The 26,746-nt window shown below is 35.4% G+C and overlaps 3 protein-coding genes across 6 annotated transcripts; 1 reads left to right on the forward strand and 2 right to left on the reverse strand.

Moving 5' to 3' along the window:
* Positions 1 to 1,048: 1,048 nt before the first annotated feature.
* On the reverse strand, positions 1,049 to 10,959 carry LOC106137394 (galectin-8). 2 transcript variants are annotated; one of them, XM_060947897.1, is made up of 8 exons: positions 10,852 to 10,959; positions 10,495 to 10,718; positions 5,671 to 5,780; positions 4,932 to 5,078; positions 3,231 to 3,450; positions 2,924 to 3,045; positions 2,575 to 2,779; positions 1,049 to 2,372 (listed from the first exon to the last, which is right to left on the reverse strand). In XM_060947897.1, exons 2-8 carry the CDS (start codon positions 10,594 to 10,596, stop codon positions 2,184 to 2,186), a joined length of 1,095 nt encoding a protein of 364 aa, XP_060803880.1. In that variant the 5' UTR covers positions 10,597 to 10,718; positions 10,852 to 10,959; the 3' UTR covers positions 1,049 to 2,183. The 2 variants fall into 2 exon arrangements, with proteins under 2 accessions (XP_060803880.1, XP_060803879.1); XM_060947896.1 differs by lacking the exons at positions 10,495 to 10,718; positions 10,852 to 10,959 and adding an exon at positions 9,189 to 9,466.
* A 370-nt stretch (positions 10,960 to 11,329) lies between these two features.
* Positions 11,330 to 19,705, reverse strand: LOC106137396 (PR domain zinc finger protein 10-like). 3 transcript variants are annotated; one of them, XM_060947910.1, is made up of 17 exons: positions 19,476 to 19,705; positions 19,236 to 19,354; positions 18,881 to 18,968; positions 18,454 to 18,597; positions 17,729 to 17,857; positions 17,405 to 17,530; positions 17,121 to 17,324; positions 16,649 to 16,740; positions 16,255 to 16,328; positions 16,132 to 16,179; positions 15,627 to 15,918; positions 15,392 to 15,471; positions 14,988 to 15,105; positions 14,771 to 14,836; positions 14,443 to 14,599; positions 12,307 to 12,446; positions 11,330 to 11,553 (listed from the first exon to the last, which is right to left on the reverse strand). In XM_060947910.1, exons 1-17 carry the CDS (start codon positions 19,477 to 19,479, stop codon positions 11,503 to 11,505), a joined length of 1,932 nt encoding a protein of 643 aa, XP_060803893.1. In that variant the 5' UTR covers positions 19,480 to 19,705; the 3' UTR covers positions 11,330 to 11,502. The 3 variants fall into 3 exon arrangements, with proteins under 3 accessions (XP_060803893.1, XP_060803892.1, XP_060803894.1); XM_060947909.1 differs by having other exon boundaries at positions 19,458 to 19,705; XM_060947911.1 differs by lacking the exon at positions 19,236 to 19,354 and having other exon boundaries at positions 19,382 to 19,705.
* Positions 19,706 to 20,916: 1,211 nt separating this feature from the next.
* Positions 20,917 to 26,488, forward strand: LOC106137398 (ATP-dependent RNA helicase me31b). Its single transcript, XM_060947871.1, has 8 exons — positions 20,917 to 21,033; positions 21,469 to 21,676; positions 21,768 to 21,849; positions 22,218 to 22,424; positions 22,660 to 22,831; positions 22,912 to 23,062; positions 23,594 to 23,789; positions 24,262 to 26,488. The coding sequence occupies exons 2-8, from the start codon at positions 21,612 to 21,614 to the stop codon at positions 24,712 to 24,714; spliced, it is 1,326 nt and encodes a 441-aa protein (XP_060803854.1). The 5' UTR covers positions 20,917 to 21,033; positions 21,469 to 21,611; the 3' UTR covers positions 24,715 to 26,488.
* Positions 26,489 to 26,746: the final 258 nt, after the last annotated feature.

The raw sequence follows: 26,746 nt of genomic DNA on the forward strand, positions 1-26,746 counted from the left end.
CGTCGCTCAGTGACGACGCCGCCGCCGATGGGAACTCCCAGAAGATAGAAGAAGATGACCCAGGCCGCCACGGCCGCCCCATTGACCTGCCTACAGCCGTAGGCAGCGATGAAACCAGTGAAGAGGGTAAAAAGACCCTGACCACTCGCTCCAACTCCTGCACAAGGAGTTTGGGAAGACCCCTCGTCGTCGGGCATTAACGTCGGTGGTTAGTACCTATTCAGCGTATGCATTCCAAGGTCCGTATAATACTACAGCTCCGACTTTACAGTCATTTTGGTAGGATTCTAAGATGCACTTACAGTGAAGGAAAAACATCAGGAGGGACAACGTAGGTAGGTACTTGTATTTCAGACAACGTATTTGAATAGGTATTATCATGATTAATTCATCCAGCTCAATATATTTCAATCTTTTTGAAACTGTTAGCTCTGTCTACCCGTAACGAAAAATGAAGTCATATTATATTATGTGTACCTAAGTAGTTGCAGTAACTTTTATTACAAACATGCGCAAATGGTTTCGCACACTATGTGATGGCACTAAAGTCGAGAGTTTGGTAATTATAATTGCAATTTCTGGCATTCTTTTGGCAACTTTACCCATTTCATTTTTATCGCATCAGTGGAATATTGTTAGCATAGATTTTTATGGTCCTGGCGGAACTGGACACGACCACTCTCAAAGGGAAGGTCTCTGCCAGGCTAGTTAGGTTAAGAGAATATAACCAGTACGTTTTTATAGCTAAATACGTAGCTAAGTATTATGCCTAGGAAACCGCAGCTCTTGTTTTTGTTTGAATTTGATTGTTGAGACGGAAGTTGTATTTAGCCTCTTATCCGTGTACCTAATCGTTAATATCGTGATTTAGCGTACTTATACGCTGACTGGTGGTGTATGACTTTTGAAAAGTCGCCAGACTACGCTGCCATTGGATGAGCGCGTCGTATTCTCACTATGATTGGTTGATAGCAAGTGAGGTTAATGAAGTTTCCACAGAAACATGAAGAAATAACTGATTTGTTTTCAAACAAAAGCATGATTCTTGGATAAACAAATATTTACTACAATTGCGACGGCTTTACATTATTTTTATTCATATTACATATTCGATTACAGAGATATAAAAAAAGATAGCGCCTGACCTATATACTATATTGCTCTATTCCATTTCAAAGTACTTATCTCTAAATTGACTTCTTTGATATAATTAAAAATGCGTTAGAAATATTTTTTTCTGTACACAAATTTTGCGATGGATTCATGTCATTATGGTATTTCATAATATCACTACATAGTTGGAACTGGCTATATAGTTAAGACGAATTAAAGGAAGGGTAAAGTAGTAAGCAACGTTAAGCGATTTAATTAATGCCAAATTAAAGATAGGTATGTATTTGGCATATTTGGCTATCAGATATATCACAAAAGGCACGTTTAGCGTAACTATTTTAAAATATAGACAACAAAAGGGGGACCTTATCATGAAGAGCGTTAGGTCAAACATTGAAGATTATATTGTAACTTTATATAAAGTCACTTAAATTGATACATAACACTAATTAATAAGATTCACATAGTAAAAATAGTGGTAATGATGTGACATTTGATTATACTTTGCAAATATAACATACTTACATAATTATATACATGTTAGTAGATATAATATCATAAATCATTTCTATATTCTTTACAAAAAATATGCCTCACCGAAATAGTTTACTTCAAAAACAAATATCAATTCATTCCACTCTCTACTTCGATACAAAATGTTTATGTATTGTCATATGAATCACACGTGGTTTAAAACGATCATAGTGTATCATAAGCGTAAAAAGTTAAATTATCGACCATGTGTTTTATATTTACAAAATATTCATAATTGTGATAAATGTACAAATAATACAAAGCACTTTGCAACATTTTTTATAGAAAGCACGTTCAACAATCCGAATCCAAAGTTATTACAGAGATCTTTTAAAGCAAACTCCAGTCTTCTCCAATCTGCCGTAACGCCTTATGCAGTGTGATATTTTGCACCACCAATTTTTTTATTTTAGTTTTTATACATATATTTTATCAATAATCATCGTGCGAGTTAGTTGAAAGGCGTACGTAGATTTATTCCGTAAAGTTGCTTTTAACATTGTAGAGAATAACAAATTTATTATTGTTTTATTTTTTCAGTGATGATCGGTCTCGACAGGCGAGTTAGTGAAGGGGCACACGTAGATCTGTTCCGGATAGAGGTCACCCTTGAGCCGGAGGGCGGAGACCCCTTGTGGAGACGCGCGGTGCTCCAACTCTCCGATCAGAACGTCTTCTGCGTAAACTGACCACTCGGCTGGACCACGCACCAGGCGGAAAGTAGTCTGTGGGAGAAAATTAACTGTAAATCATAGGCCTTTGAATTAGATTAGAGTAGCGTAGAAGCTTTTTGTTTCGATTGGAATTGATAATTCCTACAGGAAAGCCCTGAGCTATTGCTGGTCCACGTGATGTCTGTACTTGGACCCCGCTTGCCACGCGTTAAGCATGACCAACTGCCTATCTCGCTGAGTGTCAGTCAGTCACCTGTGTGCCGGGCACGAGGCGGGCGGTGCGCTGTCTCCGCTCGGCGCCCCAGCCCCCGAGCCACGCGTTGAGCACGACCAGCTGCCTATCCCGCTGAGATTCATCGTACGCGCGCACGTTTACATGCACGTGTACGTTCGGACGCGGCCATTCACGTGCGGCATCCGTTAGTTCAATGGCGAATGAATGTAGGAGTGGCCTCAATCTGGGAAGGCAAATTTCATAAATTATATCGCTTTAATAAAAAAAATCTATGACGCCCAAAAGCTCTCTTTAATCTTTCTTTCGATCTTTCCACACGTTAAAAAAACAAAGCATATCTACATATGTTGTTCAAAAGTAAGCAGACCTTCCGCTGACGACTACTTGATGTCCATCAGGCACGCCGCCTTTGAGTGTCGCTATAACGTTGTTCCGCCAATTTGGTTCCTCCTCTTGTGCCGGCGCGCCTAAATACGATCGGCAAGGAACCTTTAAGAAAAAGTAAATTCGACATTCATTAAAATTTTGTGTTGACACATAATTAAATGTTATGAGCGATATCAGTATTCGTGTTCCTCCCTAATTATCGCTGACTGTATATTCCTAGAGATAAAGATATACTTAATATTTGTTTATATGAAATAATATAATATAAGTATATAACCAGTACTTACTTCAACTGTAGGCGGTGCCAACACAGGATAGTTATCAGTCTTGGTAACATTGATTTCGGCGTCCCGTACTCCGGCCACTTGCACCCAGGCGGCTCCCAAGGGGCTTGGGTTGCGGTGGGTATAACTACAGTACAACTCGCCGTCCACTGCCCATAACGTCTCCTTCTCGTCTACTAGCGCTTCTATCGTAAAAGGTCGGTCCGTTTTGAACGGAAATAGCCTGGAAATAAAATACTCGTTAGGTATATTACTTACAAGATTATTTCTAGGATTTTAATGACGATACGACACATTCAATAGGCTATTTGACTGTATTAAAAATATACATTTCTTTTATGTCATCAGTCTTAATATTATTTTTTTGGAGCGATTTGTAATAACGCGAGATAAAAATATTGCATTATTTAAACAAAATCGGTCTCAGAAAATTAGGTTTTTATATGCAGCTGTCACGGGACTAAAAACGAACGTGATTGGCTATTTCTATTATGACGTCAATTATCCATAAACAGACTGTGGATCGTACCGTTCCTTAGTGTTCGCTATTATTTTTCAAGATTTTATAAGTGTTTGATCGCTCAGGATTACTCAGATAACATAGGTATTTAATAATGGAAACCAATTCCGCGAAAGCTGACAGTCGAAACCTACAAAAAGTGGACGCAATACTTAATGGTTGGAAGAAGAAATCTGGATTGTCTTCTTCAAAGACAATCCAGATTTCTATGCTGCCGAACTGAGGAATGTGAAAACATCAATGTAAGTATATCTTGGTAACCACTGATCTTAGATCATGATCTGAAACCACTTCTTGCGAATATTCAAATCCATCAGCATAGAAAAAAACAGTTTCGTAGGAGATTTTATTGTTGTATTATTGTGCATTGAGGCACTGCACAACATTTATAGGAACTAATTTTAATAATTTTCACACATATGACGTGGCACAAGTTAAATAAAACAAGAGAAAATCAAAACTTTTCGAAACACCAACAAGCTTTGTATGATATTTACACGAAATTTACGTCACTGCATGCCATGGCCGCCATATTGCTAAAAGTCGCGTTTTGGCGGCATATTTGAATAATTTATTTTCTTTTTCGATTTTTTAATAAAATAGCTGCAATAAAGGCAGAAAAGTATTTTTGTAGGGCTCCTTATAAACAAATAAATACCCTAAGATAGTTTTTAGAACTTTGTCAAATAGCCTATTCTTATACATACATGCATTCATAAAACCTCGCCTCACGGCATAGACTATATCTCTCCACTTGCCACGATAACTTCATAATTCTTTCGGTTAAAGCTCGTCAGTGTAGGATATTCTTGACCGGACCTCCCACTAGGATGTCAGTTTAAATGATGCTATTTGTTTGATTCTTTATTCCATATCAGTTAAACAAAGGAATAAAAACCACTAAATATAGAAAAAAATGGACATTAGACTTATCCCTAGTAAGGATTACTTCCAGTCAACGAGTGTCTGAAAGGATTACATCCAAATAAGGTGTAGAAGTACTTTTTCAGAAAAACACTTGTGGCGTAACATAATTAAATCTTTAAGAACTTAATCGTACGCTTCGAATTGCAACCTATCTCAAAAATTGTATCTCCATGTATGTGAGTAGGTAACAGCTAACAATAAAATGGAAATTGTCTAAGTGGGTTTGCCTAGAAGTAAGACAACAAAACTATGCTTACCTAAAAGAAGTAGTCTCTTCAGGTCCCCATTTGTCATGTCTCCTCGTGTTGCGCACGACGTAGCACTGAGGCATGCGCACGTTAAAGTGCACAGCTATATCGGCGCGGCCCGCCTCCAAGTTTCCAGTGCCTATGTTTATTGCAAACCTGTTAAAAGAAAATAAATTTTCACGCTTCATATGCATAAATAACGATCTTAAAAAAATTGGACAACAAAATGCTCTTCATTTATTCCATGTTCTTCTTGTCCCTTCTAGGGAGGCAAACAGTATCTTTAATCACGCAAAAAGCAATCCTCATAACATTTCCCAAAAAACTATACTAGGTATACTTAACTATGTACGTTTGAATTAGCAAAATCTAGTAATCATATAACAAGCAAACACGTTCGTAAGGCAATGTTAGTAGGTATCGTGCAAATATGGAGCCAGGATAGGTAAACTCATTAAATTCATATAAGTGAAGCAACGAAGGATAGTAGGTATATTCGTAACTGCTGAGTACAGGTTGCACTGGCAACATCTACATTCGAACCCCAAATAAAGTTTATTGATTATAATTTTCAAGCTTTTGCCCGCGGCGTCGCCCACGTGTAAAATGTACCTACTCCACGTTTTACTTCTAGGTAGGTAGTAGGTATGCAAAATTTCATAGAGATCTATTCAGTAGTATTGACGTGAAAGACGGACAAACAATCGTATAAACACACTTTTAGGTTTATTATATTGGTATGAATTACCATGGCAAGTCCTCGCTTGGTGTGCCTGTGCATATTATATGAGACCCTATCGCCAAGGGCTCCGATAACGCTTGAGTAAACTTCACGTCGCGGGCCTCCGCTAATTGAGTCTGAAATCAAGGATAATTATGACGGTTAGTCACACTTTAGAAGGTAATTACTAAGATCTAAGTAGATATAACTCACACAGAATGTGGAACAACACATTTTGTATGATAAATTCAATACAAAAATTAAGCGATGCTGATTAATATAGGTTAATAGGTATAACGTATTAGATACCTAGTAATTCTTCGATGTAATGAATTTTTTATTACAAGATGCAAATAGATGTACATACATACATACATATGGTCACGTCTATATCCCTTGCGGGGTAGACAGAGCCAACAGTCTTGAAAAGATTGAATGGCCAAGTTCAGCTATTTGGCTTAATGATAGAATTGAGATTCAAATAGTGACAGGCTGCTAGCCCATCGCCTGAAAAAGAATCCCAAGTTTGCAAGCCTATCACTTAGTCGCCTTTTACGACATCCATGAGAAAGAGATGGAGTGGTCCTATTCTCTTGTGTATTGGTACCGGCAACCACACGGCACATAGATGGCAAATAGATGTAGGCGGCAAAATTTCAAAAAAATAATGACAACGTGAGGTTTTCAAAATAATTTAACAAGTATCTACTAACAACCCTAATAAATTTAAAATGTTTATTCCTAAAAAATAACTTCTTAGTATTTTAATGTACATTTATGACAAACTTATAATGAAGAAATACTACCTTCAATAAACTCTGAAATTAGAAATACTTACGAGAACGATATCATGCATCCTGTATTTACAGAGTTCAGTATATAGTTTATAGTGTAGAGTGCGGTTTGGTAATACCAACATGATTCATTTAAAGTTTATGAAGATGATGTCATTATACGCGAAGGTATAATATAAGGTGATGTTAATAGCCCGCCATACATTGCATTAGAAGTGGCCGACCTCTGGGTTCAATCAATAATCAGTTCACGAATTTATGTTTCCATTTTTGACTGACGGTTAATAAATGAAAGACAATGTCGGATGTGGATGATGATGGAGTCAGTACGGCCATGATATGACTAATTAAATATTTTCATTGCCGTGTGGTTTTCGGCACTTAAGTTTAGAACCACTCCATATATTTCCCACGGTTGTCGTAAAAAGCGACAAAGGGATAAGCGTATAAATTTGGGATTCCTTTTGTGGGCGATGGGCTAGTAACCTGTCACTATTTGAAACTCAATTCCATTATAAAGCCATAAAACGGGCTCTGTCCAACCATTAAGGAATCTATACAGACATGAATATATGTATGTATGTAAGTATTTTATAATTAATAAAGTACATACTATACGACTAAGTTAGTATTACCTATAGGTGTATGAGGTAAGACAGCTTTCAAGTCAGTTACGTAAGTCAGCTTTAAAGTAAGGCAACTTAGCATTTCTTTTAGCACAAAGATAATAATTAGTTTTAACCGACTTGATCTTTATTTAAATACCCACTTAAAGCATGGAAGGCCCTTAGACCGTTTTGGTTTACCAGAAACGCAAAAGTTGTTGATGAATACTAAAAAAGAAGAATAGAGTTTAAATATACTTACCTACGCTCGTTTTAAGACGATAGATATTTAAAAGTTAAGAAAGATATATAAGTTAAGAAAGATATGATCAAAAGATTAGTTACATGTTATGGCTTATATTTTTTAAAGCTTCAAGATAGGCCTGGATATGTCATGCAGCAGATGACCAATACAATTTTATTACAAATCTAACGTGCATGTTCTATGATTGTATTGATAAGGATCTTTTTCTCCGATATAATCTACATAAATCACACTTGACTTACAACAGATGCAATAAAATAATTAAATTGATCAACTTACATGGCTGTAAATAAATAAGATTATCTATAGTCTTAGTCTAACTATTTCAAGATAAAGATATTATGTTATGATACCGAGTGTATTAACATACCGAAACGATTTATGTTTAAAAAAATATTATTCATTTTAATGAAACAATTTTATGAGGAACTATTTTAAACGTATTTACATAAAATAGCAGAGGCATTCCTTTAACACAGATTATTTCAAACTATGCGGCTTGTAAGTAGTTATCTATTAATACCGAAAGTGAGAAATGAGAAATTTCTGCAGTTTTATACAGAACCCTGTGTTGCGTGATAGGGACCGTCAGTATTAGGGTTATCATGAAGTGATCTACAGGCTGAGAATGACACGAGAATGAGAGATGAGGTATCTACTGTCCGCAAAACCCCCTTAGTGTGCGTCAAGCACATGACTCTTAAGTAAGTATAGTGCTATAAATAAGTAAGCTCGGCAATTATGGATGAGACTGTAGCCTAAATTATACCGTCATTAGATAACAATGGTAAAGTTTTAGGTAAATGGTAACGTGTAAACAACACGCAACGTCCTACTGAAATCGAATTTGTGCGTGATGGATCCCGATTATTGCAGTGACATCAACCGACCTTCATTCTCAAAATAAAATGGGCTGGGTGTCGGTTCGGTAGATATAATTTACAACATTTCGTTAAAATTTATTTAGTATAGGAACAATTAAATAAGCAACAACATATGTACTTTCCTATTTTTTGGCCTAGTCATTCATGCTGTCCAAAAGTCTCTTCTCTCCTTTTAGAAATCTCTATTTATCGTCTTTTCTACCCATTTCTCATCGAGTGCCCTTCGATCATCCCAACCATCTTAATTTTTAGTGAGCAGTTAGGAACCTACCTAATTGTCAATGTGTCGCTTTTCACATTTTTTGAACTAATTTTTATATTTTTTTGCAACAAACATTAATGATTTTAAGGCAGAAGAAAAACAATCTTATGTCGATAACGCTGCGGGCTAACGTGGATATTGGGTATATTCTGAAATCTTTTTCGGTTTACTATGGGTATTTGCCGGTAGATTATAGATAGATTATAATAGTGTAGTGTCCTTAAATTCAATCTACTTGTTCTAAGAGTATTTTTCAAATAAAGTTTTTTCAGTATAATTTAATAATAAAAACTAAGTTTAAATTTTAAAATTAATCGTGATCATCAGTCATGATTTCTTATCTACAACACAGTGGGGTAAGGTCAAGGAGGAATGCGATAATGATATAGGTGACAAATATCTCCTCTATTCGATAGATTTATATCACTGGATATATAAACTTACCTAATATATACGACGTAAGTAGGTGCTACTTTAAACGAATGAACAAACAGGTAAAATACAAACATTACCAAATTACTCAGTTGGACCTAATGTTTATTTACATTCGAAAAACAAGAAGCTACAGATTTAAAATTTAGGTAGGTAGATACGGAATTATGATTGAGAGTGTTTGTTTAATTTGAATTTCTTTACAACTGATAATAAATTACTCATTAATAGAAAGCTTGAAAAATATCAAAGACAATTGATGCAAAATTCGATATGTAACAAAAATGTATTTATTGAGTTTACCAAGGTGACAGGGGCTGATTCTTCCTCAACCGTGCCCTCAGAGGCCTGCGCGCGGCAAAACAAGCGGCGGCAAAAAGCGCCGCAGCCGCACGGTCTGTCGCCACAGACCATTATAACATAACACTTTTCACACAAAAAGTAGTATAAAACTACTTAAGTATTCCAGCATGAATGTAGGTGCATTCTCACAAAAATAAACCAGCTACGCGAATACTACTCGTAGAGAGCAGCCGAACTGGCGTGCCCTCCCACCGTCAACAGTTGTAAAACTGCGCGTTCAGACTTTGTGTTGTGTGCATTGCTCAGTTAACCACGGACGATAAAACGAACCACAGGTAATTGCTGCCACTCCGATAGAAACGGAACAAAAAATGTAAGGTTACATCACACCACGGTCGATTCTGCGCTATTTAGTTGTTTTCCTAAATGCCAATAGGCCGGGTCTAGATATTTTTAATTCACGCTGTATTTGTATTGGGTTGCGTACTATTATAACATTCAATGTTTTCATAGGTAAAGTCGGTACAAGGAAATTAAAGAGTAGAAAGGTATATTTCCATTGAAATCCAAAATTCAATTTCAATATAAACCCTTGAAAGAAAAGAATAATTTTAGAGCAGACTAAGGTCTTGACTTATGTATTTTATTATTATCAAGAATCATTAGATTTATTATCATTTGGCGAATGAGTCCCATGGCCGTGTATGGTTATTTGCAATCTCTAATTCTGCTGACATGATTTCGGTATTACCAACTTAAATCTCCCAAAAATAGTGGAGAAAATGTGGCGTTTGATGCAACATATTTTAGTATTTTTAAGATGAATGTGTTTTTAGTACCCATTTATTTTAATTAAATAACAAAAATTCTCTGCAATTGCACTTTAAAAGGTATAAATCTCAATTGCAAATCTTTTGAGCTACCATACATGTAACCCATAGTACTATAACAGCAAATATTTTTCGGAATGGTGATAATTTCGAATTATTATTCCACAGAATTTAAATGTTATGCAAATACCATAACAAGTAGGTAACTCGGCAATTACTTTTGATTTGGCGTAATTATTCAGTAATTATTTCAATTTATAATGAAAATCAATAATTGGGACAATACCCAAGTAAGTGAAGCAATATGCGTTTAAACCAGTAAGCACGATAATTTTTTGGCTGAAATCAATATAAATACAGATTTCAGTTCTCAAATTAAGGACATAACCACACTATACTACATAAAGTATTGTTACATTACTAATACAAATCTCATATGAACGATTACAGTTATGTTAACCATTATAACGACTCACCTCAAACTCCAATGCATCTTCAGCGAAATCAAATTCAATAAATTCCCTTGGAATCCCTTCCTCAACTCCATAATCCATTTTAACACAGCTCACACATGTCATAGCTATCGCGACTGTCGCGATCCTACACAAATTCCACTTGACTAAATAATACAATGGACAATACGGGCATATTGTTTTCTATCGCCAATCAATGTTTTCTGTAAGATGTAGCAATTTAAAACCTAAAACAAAATTATCTTAATCTATAACATGTTCTGGATGATTAAAAACATTTGAGTGTTACTTAAGGCACTGCTGTAAATAAAAACAACGAACGAGAACTGAATTACTGATAAAGGATAAAAAGATACAGACACTTCACTTCTTATCACTTTTTGGATGTTAACCATACATTAATTTAGATTCTTAATAAAATATATTTTAGATACTCAATTAACAATTTATTAGCGCTTTTTCTTTTGTCCAAATCCTATGTACTTACACCTAACCTAAAATATAATGTTTTGTTATCAAAGCGCCTGATATGTTTTACACATTTATAACTTCATTTTACTAAAATGATTATACTTTTAAGGAGAAGTCAAAACTCAAATAGTATGGAATTGAACAAATAATTTTATGGTCCCATAATTGACGGATTATGTAGAGTATGACGGTGGATTGGCATGTATGTCAAACTTTTAACCTACAAACCCACAAAATAATTTATTAAACATAACGTTTGTTCTTATTTCAGATGATGAAAATGAGAAGTTGATAGTAAGGTCAATCTTTTAAAATTAATAATGTTGCATAATAGGGCGTTTTGGACAGTTTAATAACGTGAATAATAAAAAATATAAAAAAGTAATTTATTGAAATACTTTTTAAAAAATACATAGCATTTAAGTTGTTCTACAGTTGCGTAGTTCACATTTACAGTATGATGAGTGGTTTACACGACGAGACGAACCAGGGAGTGTGTTTGGATATCTAATGCGCAGACCGCTGTTATTATGGATCAACTTATATTCCGGGTAATATAAGTTTTTCCGCAGACGACATTTTCTGTTTACTCTGAAAAAAAAATCAATGTAACTGAAAGTCAAACTTAGGTAACTTTTAAAAAAAAATTAATGAGTGCTACAATACAAACCTCTATAAGTACATATACGAGTAATATAAGTTATTAAGTTTTGATTTCGTGGGAGACTGCACCCGATAACCAGGGTACAATTTATGGTTAGTATGAACGTAATAGTGAAATTTTACTTTACTGTGTATACTAACGGTATGAAAACTTAAAGAGATGCAACCTAAATTTTGTTGTTTAGATTGTAACACGTCATAGATGCACCCCGGGCATAAGCCCGGAGAAGCCTTTTTGTAGAGAACTACAAAAAGGTAAGGCTAGGAAGTTTTTCAGGAAAAAAGTAATTGTAAGCGAGCTAAGTACTACTTTGGTTGGCCGACACGGGTGCAAGAAGTCTAATGACAAACATGATTGATTTTACTACAGAATGGGTTATTAGGTGCGGATGTGCTGCTCGCATTTGTTGCATCGCACGCAAATTTCTGTTCCCAATTTCGGGAAACCACTCTTAGTGCATGCTTTTCAAATGTCTAATGTTGGGGCTGTGCGTTGATATGTCAGTCAATTTAGTAAATCAGTGTCTTTATACCCATAGATAGCTTTTCAAACTACTAGGATAGTAACCACTAGGTGCTGCTCGCGTATCAGTTTGGCGAGAAGTCGGCTAGCTGAGGTTTCATAAACACGGGTACAAAATCTTATGACAAGAAATATTGTTCGGAGTATAGCATATTTACCACGAAATGAGGATGCGCTGCTCGCATGTGCTGCATCAGCTTGGCGCGCGTGGCGTACTGCCGCGGGCAAGCGGGACACTCCGCCGCCGCGCAGTATACGGATCCGCTCTCAATGCACTGCGCCCGCATCACTTCAGCACCTTAAAACAAAAAAAATATTGAAATACAACGATGCCCTTTACGAACCTAACTTCATCCTCCTGGCGTTAACATGACTTCCTTTCGGGGTGCGCATTTTTGACCATAATCTAGGATTGGGCGAGTCAAGACAAAATTCTTATTTCGGAACTTTGATTTCGAAGTGGCTGAAGGGGGTTTTACACGAAAAGACTCCCATCTGACCTTCACAACCTTTGCAGGAGAACCTGTCGTATTGGATTATAGCCGTACATTCAGTTGCCTGAATGCGCAAGTTTCCTCACGAAGTTTATCCTCACTGTAAGAGCATCGCTGAGTATTGAAACTAATGTACATAACTTCGAAAATAGTCATTAGTACATGACCGAGGTGGGATTCGAACCTGTGCCATCTTCACATCACGCACTTTAACCAAGCACCTTATTGATTCGACCACCGACGCTTCTTAAGTAGGTAACCTAACTGCATGAAGAATATTAAATTAAAAAAATCAGTCATAATTCCATACGAATTTTCATCATTTGAATACGTCCCTGATTGAAAGAAAGAAAGAAGAAAGAAAAAATATTTATTTGGTACATAATAATATATCAAGAACATAAAACCTTAATCTATAACAACATTTGTACCAAAATGGCCCCCCCTCAGCATTTGTCGTGGTATATACCGCAACGCTGGTCTTCCGTGGGCACCAACGTGGAAAATAAAATAAAAAAATAAAATAAAATAATAAAATAAAAAATAAAAATTATATGGCTGCTCTCTCGGTACACTATTGCTCGTTCGTTTTATAATACGAAAAAAATCACATAAAAATAAAAAGGCAAGTAATTTAAGCTGCTTATGACTTTTGTGTATCCAAAATATGACATTTTAATTTAATTTTAAAAGATCTAGCTGTGACTGATTGTCTTATAGGAGGAGGTATGTTGTTCCAACAACTGGTTGCAGCATATCTAAAACTTCCTCGAAAGGCAGCTGTTCTATGTCGCGGACACATGAGACGATCCGGTACTCGGGCTCTTGCAGTAAACCTCAATTTGTCATACAAATAAGGCGGGCTTTTATTCTTAATTATACCAAAGAGTAAAGATGCGAAATGTAGGTAACGTCTAGATTCCATGTTGAGCAAATCATTACTATTTAGAGGGGTCACGTGAGATCTGTGGGGAATAGAGAAGCAGTACCTAGCACAAGATTTTTGCATTTTTTGAATATCTCTTTTTGTGCGAGCTAGTAAACAATTACCAGTTACCACATCAGCGTAGTTAAGTTTCGATAAAATAAGACTTTCGCATAGGTAGATGCGCGTTTCCACACTCACGTAATCACGTATTCGATACAGCACTTTTAGTCGGTAATAACAAGTTCTTATTGTTTCATTGACAGCTTTCTCAAATTGTAGATTACTATCCATTATCACACCAAGATTTCTAGCTTCACAAACCTCTTCAATTTCAGTGTCTTTAACCTTTATCATTGGTGTCTGAGACCTAATCCTAGAAACCTGAGCCTTGGTGCCTATTATTAAATATTTGGTTTTCTTTGGATTCAAAACTAAACCATTTTTAACCGACCACTCCGCAACGAGCGTCAAATCCGCGTTAATTTCATTAACTGCATTTACGGTATCACATGGCTTAAAGCTTTTATAAATTTGTAGGTCATCCGCGTAGAGATGGTGTTCAGTATTATTTATAATATTAGGCAAATCAGCAGTATATAAAATGAAAAGGATTGGTCCCAAAATAGACCCTTGTGGTACACCTTTTCGTACAGGTTCGTTACTTGAGACTTGTTTAGTACCGTCACTCCTAGTAATTTCGACTCTTTGGTAGACTATTGTAGTTACTCCGGGTGAACACTTTGTCTGACCTCCGCATCACAAGCGTTAGACCAGGACTGAGCCTAGGATATGGATATTGTTTTTATTTAGGTTGTTATTATCTGAAGTTTCTCAAGTCTGAGATCACACTATACTAAATCACAATACATTACCGGGATGGTGCACTCGCACGTGGTGGTCTCTCTTGGCGGCCGAGCGGTATAGTTTGGGGCACGCCACGCACGGGTAGTGGCGCTCGCGACGCTCTATAGGCAGCCGTGATACTACGCCGTGGACACGCCACATGTGGTTCACTAGCATGCCCCGACGCTGTGACAAATATGAAAATGTAAGCCGACAATAATAATATTAAAGATTTTATATCCTTTTCCAAATTTCATTTACAATTTAATTTATAATTACTTGAAGAAACTACCCAAATATATCAGATTATAAATATATATTTTTTCGACTAAATTTAGAACACTATTAATTTCATACCTTGAAAGAAATGCAACATTGTTCACATTTGTATGATGATGTTGTATCAGTCGATTCGATCTCACCCTGAAAAAAATAAGCAACTTGTTCATTAAACAATTAAATCTTTTGACGCTTTTTTTCGCGGAGGTCTACATCTACATCTTTGTACTTGCCAATATCCGTTCATACTGACATAGGATTGCTATTTCTTCTATTATCGCAGCGGCGCACTAACCTCAGGTGTCGCGGCAGGCGCGCCGGCGGCGTGCACCCGGTACACGTGTCGCGCGAGCTTGGAGCGATCCGGGAATGATTTACCGCAAGCACACTCCACCGTGCGGGCGCGACACTTCCTGCAAACTTGTATGTGTTAAACTTATTATGGTATGTCAATTTCGGAAGAATTCATGAAAATCACCCAAAAATGGAACAATTCTTCCCTCATAGTAGCTTTATACATATCTCATGTGGGACAAAATATTCTGATAGGTACTTAAATCAATTTCTTTTTAATGGTTTATCATATCATAATTTAATGCCAAATGATTATGAATTTGAAGTATTTTTTGTTTAATGTCATTATTCCGTTAAAGATAAAATCAATCGAAAAGCTTGTCGCAGTGAATTTGTTCATCTTACCTCATATGTTTTAACTTCGAAGCAATCAAAATCGTCTCTTGACAATAAGGACATACCATCACGGTAGCAGCTTTCTCCTTCTGGAATTCAAAAACAAAATCCATAATCTGTAGTTATAGTCTGTCTAATCTTAACAAAATAAATTTCAAACAAAAAAATCGCTACAACACAATCACAACTTCATCAAATGCATTCAAATTACTGCTTTGACTTCATCAATTACGCAAAAAGTTACCTTTGAATTTTTGGTTTCAGGGCAATTCGTGTCGAGCTGTACATTTTCTGCCAAATTTTCGTCATGTCCTGATTGGCTGAGAAAGTCTTTGTCGTCTCTTTCGTCGTACAAATTGAGATCGGATCTATCGAGGGCGGGAATGCGGTCTGTGTCGAACAGATTTGTGGAGAAGTCGAGGTTGTTAGTGTAGTTGTGGAAGCTCTCATCTGAAGGTAACCGGTCTTCTTCAACCGGCGGTGGGTTGAGAGTCACGTCTGGTGTCGGTGTTGGCTCCGGTTCTGGTTGAGGATTGCTGGAGGATAAGAATGAATGATAGAAACTTGAGAAATTAAACAGACTTTCATGCATGTTTTTAGAAGCGTATAAATATATTGAAATTTCAAACAAAAATTATTTCAATATTTTGCTTAATATTCAAATAAAAAAAGGACTGTACCATAATTGTGATGTTTTTGTGATGTTTTTTGTGATGATTGATGTGACAAATAATTTAATAAGTACTTACGATTTTGATGTTTTCATTTTGCAGTGAAGAGTCATGTGGCGTTTTAAACTGAAAAATAATAAAACTTTTACATAAATATTTGAACATATTTCGTCTTTTGAAGAATAAATACAACAAACTCACGTGAATAATCTGACAAATGGCAGAGCGCAGTGCTTGCACCGATACCGCCGTTTTCGTACGGTAGTTTTGGTTCCCTGAAACGATATTTGAACGTTACCAACATCACTAACACTACTTTTTTTATTATTTCAAATTCAATATTTATTAAGAAAATTTTGAAAATGTTAAAATAGTGGCTCACAATGGCTTATTAAGTGTAAGGTTTGATCTAAAAAACACAAATTGGATGGAACCAAAAAGATATGGGGATGGTTTCTTTGTGGGCGAATGTACTGCAAAAATTGATAATAAATATTCAACCACGCCAGAAACATAATTCCCACCCAGTTCCGCAAACAATGTTAAGGTTTAAAGTTTATGATAGTCCTTGATTAGTAATTTAAAGTATCCTTACCATATTATGACAAACATCGGTGTGTCGCTGTAGCAAGGACGCAGATTTACAGGTGTATTGACACTCATAGCACCACCATTTCTTTTGCTCTTCTAACAAAATGAAATATAAGCATAATATCAGGGTGAATAAATGCAAATGCTTTCAGATCAGCTACCAGAAAGGCACATTTAATCATAGTGACTGAATTACTATCTTTATATTCACAAGTCTAAATTTGAAAAAAAAAATGTATAACATTTGGAAGAAAAAAGGTAATGATAGGTGATTATAAACGCAGTAATGGTGCGAGAAACCTTGTAAAGCAACTAGGATTTTCATACATACATAAAATCACGCCTCTTTCCCGGAGGGGTAGGCAGAGACTACCTCTTTCTACTTGCCTTAGGATTTTCATGCACGTAACATATTCAGTATATTTTATTTTACTCTTTGAGGAATAAAAAATTTGGGTGTATAAATATCTCACCACCATCATCATCAATGGATGAAATAGGCTGGTTATCTGGAATGCGGTATTGCTCGGCGTACTGCTTACTATAGCCTAAACACAAGTTGACTCTCGGTGCTATACTTCGTATAGTTATGCCATACAGGTCATTATTTTCTTGATATAACCACACATTGGCTGTGTTTTCGTCGCCGAGGGGCAGTAGGCTGAACCAATTTGATATATCTGGAACATTTATAGCTAGATTATTTCAAAACTATTTCAAGATCTTTATGAACTAAATAAATAAATCAGTCGCAAAATACCTTTGTCTGAAACATCAATGTGACTGATGGTATCATTTTTGGATAATAGTAAAATTGGTTTCATTCTATCAGCTGCTGTGAATACTAATTTTCGAGCATCTTCGCTGGACACTTCTTGAATGACTCCTGAAATGTAACTTTTAACAGTTAGTATCAATTAGAAACATGGGATTATAAACAGGGTCTGCACAGGTTTTCAAACTATTCTGAACTATTACAAAATTGTTTTAATTAGGTTATTACCAACCAAAAAGCCGATGCAGGCTCTTGCCTTTTTGCAAGGTCATCCCTGATATTATGAAATAGCAATACAGCTCGGTATACCTTGTATGGGACCAAATCGCACGCACGGCGGCAAGAGCTTGACCGGTGCCACTCCGCCGCGACCGACGCGCAGCACGCTCGGCAGCGACGACACGGCGCGCGGCGGCGGCACGCTATCCGAAATGTGCACTGAAATGCATGAATCCTGGACAATACGAAGCGGAGAATTACTCTGCAATATTTTTATAAATAATACCAACTTGTGCCATGTGGTTCCCGGCACCAATACAAAAAAGAATAGGACCACTTCATCTCTTTCCCATGGATGTCGTAAAAGGCGACTAAGGGATAGGCTTACAAACTTGGGATCCTTCTTTAGGCGATGGGTTAGCAACCTGTCACTATTTAAATCTCCATTCTATAATTAAGCCAAATAGCTGAACATGGCCATTCAGTCTTTTCAAGACTGTTGGCTCTGTCTACCCCGCAAGGGATATAGACGTGACCGTGTATGTATGTATAATACCAACTTGTAGGTACTCAAGGAAATATCTGATTAAAGCAAGCTTATGATAGAAATATATTCTTTATTTTTTCCAGACAATATCTCTTCTTAATGCCATAATGTGAATTAAATTATATTTTAAAAGATCTTTAAAAAATTAGAGACTTTTTTGATTTTTGGATATTCCCATAGGCGCCAAGACAAGACAGTCTTCCGTACCAACAAGTAAACAAAGACAATTTGCTACATATATGCCTAGTTAATGAAAACAATAACTTACAATATTCCCGAGTAAGTCTTTCAACAAAAGTCTGCTCTTTTGGCTTTGATTGCTGCGATGTAGTTGTTGCTATCACTGAGTCTCCCTTAGAAAAAATCTGAGTGACATTGCCATTTGTATTAACATCACACTCTATATGTGAATCTGAAAAACATAGTAGGTAAATAAAAATGTAATGTTTGTAATATGTATTGAATTATGTGCCATGTGGTTCCTGGTACTTTAGAATATAAACACCTCATCTCTTTCCAATGGATGTTGTTAAAAGCAACTCTTATAGCTGAACATGGCCATTCCAGGCTTTTCAGGAATGTTGACTATGTCTACCCCGTAAGTATGATTGTATTGAATAAGATAGTAAATATTGATAATTAATATCAATACAAATTTTCAATATCTAAATAGTTTACTTTAGCATTTAACATACCTTCATGATGCTGATTATGCTTTGATGTTTCTATTTGGGCAGATTCTTGTACTGGAACTAGATAATGAACATTGGCTGTATTTGTATTCTGGAAATACCAATAATAGAAATTAAAAATTAGTTATTTTCATGATATTAGTTTTGTAGACAAATGTTTTATTTATTGACCTTATATTTATTTCCAAAGTAATAACTGTAATCCTTTAAAGGTACCGTTACCACATACTTCTATTATAAATTTTTATACTAATGTTTATAAAAGAAAAGATTAAATATATTACTAGTTACTAGATCTATAAAGCAGTCATGTTATGTACATATGTGCATTGTAATGAAACTGATAAAAGGAACAAACCAGCACTGGCATGGGTAGGCTTTCTGCAACTGAGGATAGATTAGGATTTATTTCAATAAGATACATAATAGTTGGTGGCCCTCGAGACTCGTTCGGCAGTAGCTCATTTGTAGGCGAGGCTAAAAAGTAAAAAAAAATTAAGTCACCTGGGCAGCGGCGCGAAAACTCATTGCTGATCATTCATTCCCGTCGCCCACTTCCAATAATTTGTTTGATACATACATACGTATAAAGACCTACCCATGTTTTTATACAAAATGCGAGGCCTTATCAATCAAATACTTTTGGGTCCTGTTATTATTTATTTCCCTCCATAATAAAAGTTAAATTTTGGGCGATAAACTTAATTTAGACTTATCTTTCCTTTCGTATTAAAAGTTAAAAGTACATCTATCAAAAAACACCGACTAAAGAAAAATGGGAATCCACAAAAAGAAATCATTGCACGAAATTACAATTCAAAATAAAATAGGTAGTTATAGGTAGGTAGGTAAAAAAATATTTTATAATCTACCTATGCATTATGGTAAATAAGTATTGACATTTGTCACTGTCAACACGTCAATATTCATTCATTGTCAGTCATCATTGCTCATTGGAAAAGAAAAGGGAATGCTACGCTAATGAAATGAAACAGATGGACTAAACAAATGTACAAAAGGAGTGTGAATACGACTGTTGGAGTGGAAAGGTTTAGACGAACGAACGTTCTGGCGTAAGGTCAGGTCAGGTCAAGAGTACTCGAAACCCACGACCTTGCATGAAAAATATTGTACATACATACATACATAAACTCACTACATAAAAAATATTGTAGATGAAGCGAAAGAAGTATGCATGGATTGTGGCAAGTGGAAAGATCTCTGCCTACCTCCCCGGGAAGGAGGCGTGATTTTTTTGTTTTTGTGTATATAGTCAGTTTGTACAAAACCTAAACATATTATACAATATAAGTAATTCGCCACGTAGGTACTTGGGTCTTGTGAATACTATGTTTAACAATATTGTTAATATCTCAAAAAACACAAGTAACTGATTTTGTTTACGAAAATTAAAAAAAAATCTATTGACATATCGTAAAGAACTTTCATCAAAATCAGACCAGCTGGTCGAAAATTAAAATAATTACACATTAATAATTTATTTTCCTCCCAAGTTGTCTCGCACTTGCTCCGCGCGCTTTTTATAGATCACTTTATATGTTGTAGAAAACTGTATGAAATTTTTCAAATCGGATTATAAATGCCGGACATAGAATAGGTATATAAAAAACAATACGGTCTAATATAGAACCTTCACCTTTTTGAAGTCGGTTAGAGGAAGAAGATTAATGATCATTAAGTAGGTAACAAATTCGTAACCCGTTTTCACATTAAACAAAATATATTGATTTATTAATTGTCTGGTTAATTATTGATAAAACATTGAAATTTATAGTTTTTTAATAACAAATATAATTAAAACATTTAAATCTGTTTGCCTAATTCCGACCGAATTAATTTACATTCCGAAATTAAATTATATAAAAAATATTTGCGTTGTACTTAACCTAACCCATCTCAAAACACACTTCTTAGTTATGATAAAAAAGGCTTCGATCGAAAGCAAAATTCATGCCTTGTGGCATTATAATTGCGGGATTTGTGGGATAAACGGATGTAAGTACATCACAAATGTCATGATGTCAGTCAGTTATGTCAAATGTTCATTCTTGTTTGTCTCTGTCCCTCCCTGGTTTACTTTGTGATGTCGTCGTCGAGTAACGAGTTGTGTCGTCTTTTGTAAAAGATTTAATAAGGTATCTTATTTGATTTGATAGTTTTACGAAATACATAATTGAGCTGAACTCGACTTAAACATCAACATAAAATTAATTCTATTAGATTCACAGTTGTTAGTGTTAAAGTTCAATTCATCAATAATTTCTTTGGCAGCCATATTAAAATTCTTACTTGAACTGCGAATAACATAAATTTTATCTTTCGTAATCTCAACCATCGTATATATTTTTGTTTCATTACTTAAACAATTTGTTAGATTATTACATTGTTTTGTTTGCCAACATATAGTTCAATCATAATCCTATAAACTTAAATTTCGCATATATTTACTATTTATATTGCTTGTTGACGCGTCTTGTTTCTATTAGCAAAATGATATCGGAGGCTACGACTCCGATTTGGAGCTATGATGGTATTTGCACGCAATAACGATGATTGTTGGTTTGTTACAGAATTTCCTGGACTTTTTGGTGAACGTGAATAACTTGTGTAGCTTTATGCATCTGAAAGTGACTTCTTGTGAAATTTGTTTTGTGCTGGACTTGTGATTATAAGTTTCTAATTTTAGTCATCCCTAGCGGGATTGTTTGGCAAAATGATGACCGAAAATAGAATTAGTTCAAGTAATCACGTTGGCAATAGTTTAAATAATCAGAAGGGGTATGTAAATTGACATTTAGTGGTATGTGTATGTACAAAGAACTTTCCAATTTGTAAGTAGAAATGTAATGTGATTGCTTTCATTTTGCAGAGATGTCGATAAAACAATTGATGAAGTCGGTTGGAAATCAAAATTAAAAATACCCCCAAAAGACAGAAGAATAAAAACTAGTGTAAGTAATTAACAACTACCCACAGCTATTGTTCATTGTAGGTAGGTACTCAACGTTGAAGTTGGCGTCGTTATGGATCTTTACTGAATTCTCTTTTACTTTTGTGCAGTCTACTAACAACTATATAATTTATTTGAAAGTTTTTGTCCTATGCTACTTGCTTGCACAGTCTTAAGAGTTCAACATTCTGTTTACACAAAAATGGTTTAGGTACGTTTATAGTACCTTCTGCATGGCTGGCTAGTCTGCAAGAAATTTAAAAACAATTTGTTATTCTTTAGCTACTTTTATACTATATAAAATTTATATGATTTAAAAATTATTAATGTGTTATGAATTTGTTTACATTTGTAATTTTTTTGATTCAGGATGTGACAGATACTAGAGGTAATGAATTTGAGGAGTTTTGTCTAAAGCGTGAGCTCTTGATGGGCATTTTTGAAAAGGGCTGGGAGAAACCATCCCCAATTCAAGAGGCTTCTATTCCCATAGCTCTAAGTGGTAAAGATGTTCTGGCACGAGCTAAAAATGGTACCGGCAAAACTGGTGCTTATTGTATTCCAGTCTTAGAACAGGTAATTATTCATATTTTTATTATTTTGGTTTAGATAATCATTCTTCAGTGTAAATAGCACTGGCCTGTTTTTATAGATTATTATTGAAAGAAAAAAAATTTTTTGTGATGATACTTTTGGATTCCCCTTCACTTCTAATAAGTGATACAACCTACTCTGACTATAACTGTTAATTTGTAGTGTTTTTCACTTTCATGCTAGATGATGGGTATAATCATAATTAAATTATCTTTAGGTGGATCCAAAAAAAGATGCTATACAAGCTTTAATTGTGGTACCTACAAGGGAGCTAGCACTCCAAACATCACAAATTTGCATTGAGTTGGCTAAGCACACAGACATTCGAGTAATGGTGACGACAGGTGGTACCAACCTCAAAGATGACATTATGCGTATCTACCAAAATGGTAAGGTGATTGTTAATAAATTTGTTTATTAATTTTATTTTCTATATGTCTACCAATGCTTATTTTTAATGTCATTTTAGTTCAAGTGATAATAGCTACGCCAGGTAGGATGATTGATCTCATGGATAAACAAGTTGCCAAGATGGATCAGTGCAGAATGTTGGTCCTTGATGAGGCAGATAAGCTCCTCTCTCAAGACTTCAAAGGCATGCTGGACAAAGTTATTATGAGGTAATTTTTGTATTTTATTACCTTAATAATTTATTATTTATACTAAAACATGCTGCATATACCAGCTTTTGCTTTCTTTTAGATCAATGTCCATACAGTGCTGGCTAAAAAGACTAATCCACTACAAATATTTTCTTGATCCAGACTTATCATCATCTAGTACTAACTTGGTATTTCCCTTTGAAATTTCCAGAAAAAAGTGGTCTAAGTTAGTGCGGAGGTCTTATTTATGCATCCTAAATTTCCTCAAAGTCAGTCCCATAGTTTTTTAGTTCTTTTTGTTACAAACAAAAATAAAACTATAGGTTAGTAGGTAGGTACTTAATGAATGTATGGATGATGATATTTTCTCATGATATGGTGTCACTCAAGAACAATTTATAAAAGCAACTGATATTCTTCATATTTCTCCTGGCTTTAGCCCTGGTTGATAATCTAGGTTGACATTGTTTACTAAGCTGTTTCACTTTGTTTATTTTTGTATAAGTATAAACCAATAAATTTTTTTTATCTGGTTTTCTTTTATTTTAGATTACCCAAAGAACGCCAAATCTTGCTGTTTTCTGCCACTTTCCCACTTAGTGTGAAACAGTTCATGGAGAAGCACCTCAGGGAGCCCTACGAAATCAATCTTATGGAAGAGTTGACATTAAAAGGAGTAACACAGTACTATGCATTTGTACAGGAGAGGCAGAAGGTTCACTGTTTAAATACCCTGTTTTCAAAGGTGAATATAAACTGTATTATGTGGATTTATTTGTGTATGTTATCTTATCAGCACATTGTATGGACACTATTTCATGATAAATAAAAAAATAAAAAGTAGGCAAAAACGAACTATGTATTTACACTTGAATTCTTACTTTGATCTCTTACTTCCCCTTCTTTCTTCTGGCATCAATCCCTGTTATATACTCTCCTTCCTGATGAGAGGCCCTGGGGTATGCCCTTTGACAGGATCCTGGATTGGGTATGTCAGGTCTTGACCTGGAGTGACTTACATCTGACCTCTGTAACCACTGCTGGGGAACTTGAATTTTAAGATTATTTTGAACAATCAAATATTGACCTCTATGTATATTCACTTCAGTGCATTTACATTTAAGCATTACTGAATATTCAGTAATTTGTAGTAGGAAATAACAAAATGCTAATCTGTTCACTATATTGTTTAACAACATTTATTTATTTTGTTTCAGTTACAAATAAACCAGTCTATAATATTCTGCAATTCTACTCAACGTGTGGAGTTATTGGCTAAAAAGATAACTGAGCTAGGGTATTGCTGCTATTACATCCACGCGCGCATGGTGCAGGCACATCGTAATCGGGTGTTCCACGATTTCCGCGCTGGGCTGTGCCGCAACTTGGTGTGCTCGGATCTCTTCACGAGAGGCATCGACGTGCAGGCTGTCAATGTCGTCATCAATTTCGATTTTCCGCGTATGGCAGAGACTTATCTACATCGCATTGGTCGCTCTGGCCGTTTCGGTCATCTAGGTATCGCGATCAATCTGATCACTTATGAAGATCGGTTCGCACTGCACCGCATCGAGCAGGAACTGGGCACGGAGATCAAGCCGATCCCGAAGGTCATCGACCCCGCCCTGTACGTGTCGCGCCCCGACGACGATGACTCGGCTGACAAGTAACGCCATGCCGCCGCTATATTTCGCAGCACGCATTATGTGCGCACTCCTACTATTTGGACTTGCTGACTGGTGAATTAGTTTAAAATATAACAAAAACAAAAAACTTATTTGTAAAAAGTGTAATGAATTTATTATAACAAAATGTGAGTGTAAATAGTTATCGTGAGCTAAGACTTTGAACCTGAAAAGGGTCACTTTTTTAAAGTGTATATAAAACGAACATCAGGACTCGATCGGTGATTTGACGCTCTTTGTCCATATTGGATACTGTGCGTGTGCACCATTGTTGAAACATAAAATATTTATCTGAATACCAACTGCTGAGTCTACCTAGATTTGTCTCTGATCTTAACATGAATTGTGGTAGACTTAAAATACGATTGTAAAATGTAAAATTTCTACCCATATTATATTGAGTAATGAGCTAGCACCATATTAATTTTCTTACCTAAAAAATATCATTTCTGCAGTATGGGTAGAAATTAAAGACTAGCTCGAATCTCATTTCATCACAATAAATAAATTTTTAGTCTATTGAGACAGCTTAACAAAGACTATTTCTGGCCGCTTGGAATAGTCTTATATTTCTGCAAGCCGTGTACGCCAAGCAATGGCGTGAGTTAATTTGAATGAACAATGGAATTTGATCTCGTGTCTTTTTATCGTTTTCGTGGGATAATATGAACATAATCATGATATGATTAATTCAAATAAACTCATTACATTGTTTGTAATAATAGGTTTTGAATAATGAAAGTTTTAAATATTTTATAAACAAGCGGTTTTGTCACAGCCTTAAAATGTATGGATAGACAAGACTAACGCGGGCGTACCTGATGAGCCGGAGATAAATATATTTTATAGTAGTACATTTTCTTGTTGGCGAGAAAGATTTTTTAAATCAAAATCTTATGTTTGGTACGCTGACTGCTGAGTTTTGGCTGAAAAGGTGAAAGATTCTTATTGAGCCAGCTTCAGGAAAAGCTGTGACACTAACAAGGCAGGGGAATGAGTTGTTTTGTTACGGCTTGCAAGTACAGCACATTGCTCTGTCTCATTTAATTTGGAGAGCTTTTTGTTTTGCATTTTTTAAATTCTAAAAATTTTGCTCTCTTGGGGGGGATTAAAAAGTGAGGATTTCAAGTGAAGAGTGGGCTATATTTACCAGTTCAACGAAAGCAATAATTCACTGTTAAAAACTGCCATTTATATAGAAAAGCTCTACAAGTTATTTATGGAAAACTAAAATTTTGATGATCCTAGTTTATATGTAACAAAGAAATTCTTATTCTACTTTTTGTTATTGCTTGATGCATCAACTTAGGTCTTGTAAACCGATTACCTTACCTTATTGTATTTTATTTATTAATTATAGTTTCTTAAAAATCTGGAAAAGTGGCAATGGCCTAAATTGTTAATGGTTTGCCATTCCCTTGAATTGTACCTGTATAAAATATTACAGTATTTTTGTCAAAAGATTCGACATAAGATTTAATTTTGCATAAGTTTTGGGTCTTCCAAATGGTAAAAACGATGTTCACCAAAAACTTATTATATGGTGCCTTCAGGCCACCTAATCAATTTGAATCGAGGGATTTTAATTGTAAATGCATCTTGTGATAAATAGTAAATTTAAAAGCATATCAGAATAGTCCATAGAAGTGATTTAGATCATGCCTCAAATATACATAAAAAATATTGTTTCGCTATTGTTATACGTTTTGTTTTCTTTATAAAAAAATAGCCAAAAATAAAACTCTTCACGCCAAAACAATTTTTTTTGTGCTTCAGACCCTGTATAAACCATTCATGTAGTATTACCCTATATTAGTATATACCAGCACCCTAATTCCCAAAAAAAAAAAACTATTTGCCATGGCAGGGGTATCCTTCACTACACAATATAGAAATCGGGGAAGACTTGGAAAGGGTTTAGCCGGATACGTATGACGAGTCGGCCCCCAAATGGGAATCGATATCAAAACTTGTTTTAATATCGACTTGATGTTCAAACACGATTTATGTACTTTTC

The sequence above is a fragment of the Amyelois transitella genome, chromosome 14 (genome assembly GCF_032362555.1).
Source record: "Amyelois transitella isolate CPQ chromosome 14, ilAmyTran1.1, whole genome shotgun sequence".
In the NCBI taxonomy this organism is placed as follows: Eukaryota; Metazoa; Arthropoda; class Insecta; order Lepidoptera; family Pyralidae; genus Amyelois; species Amyelois transitella.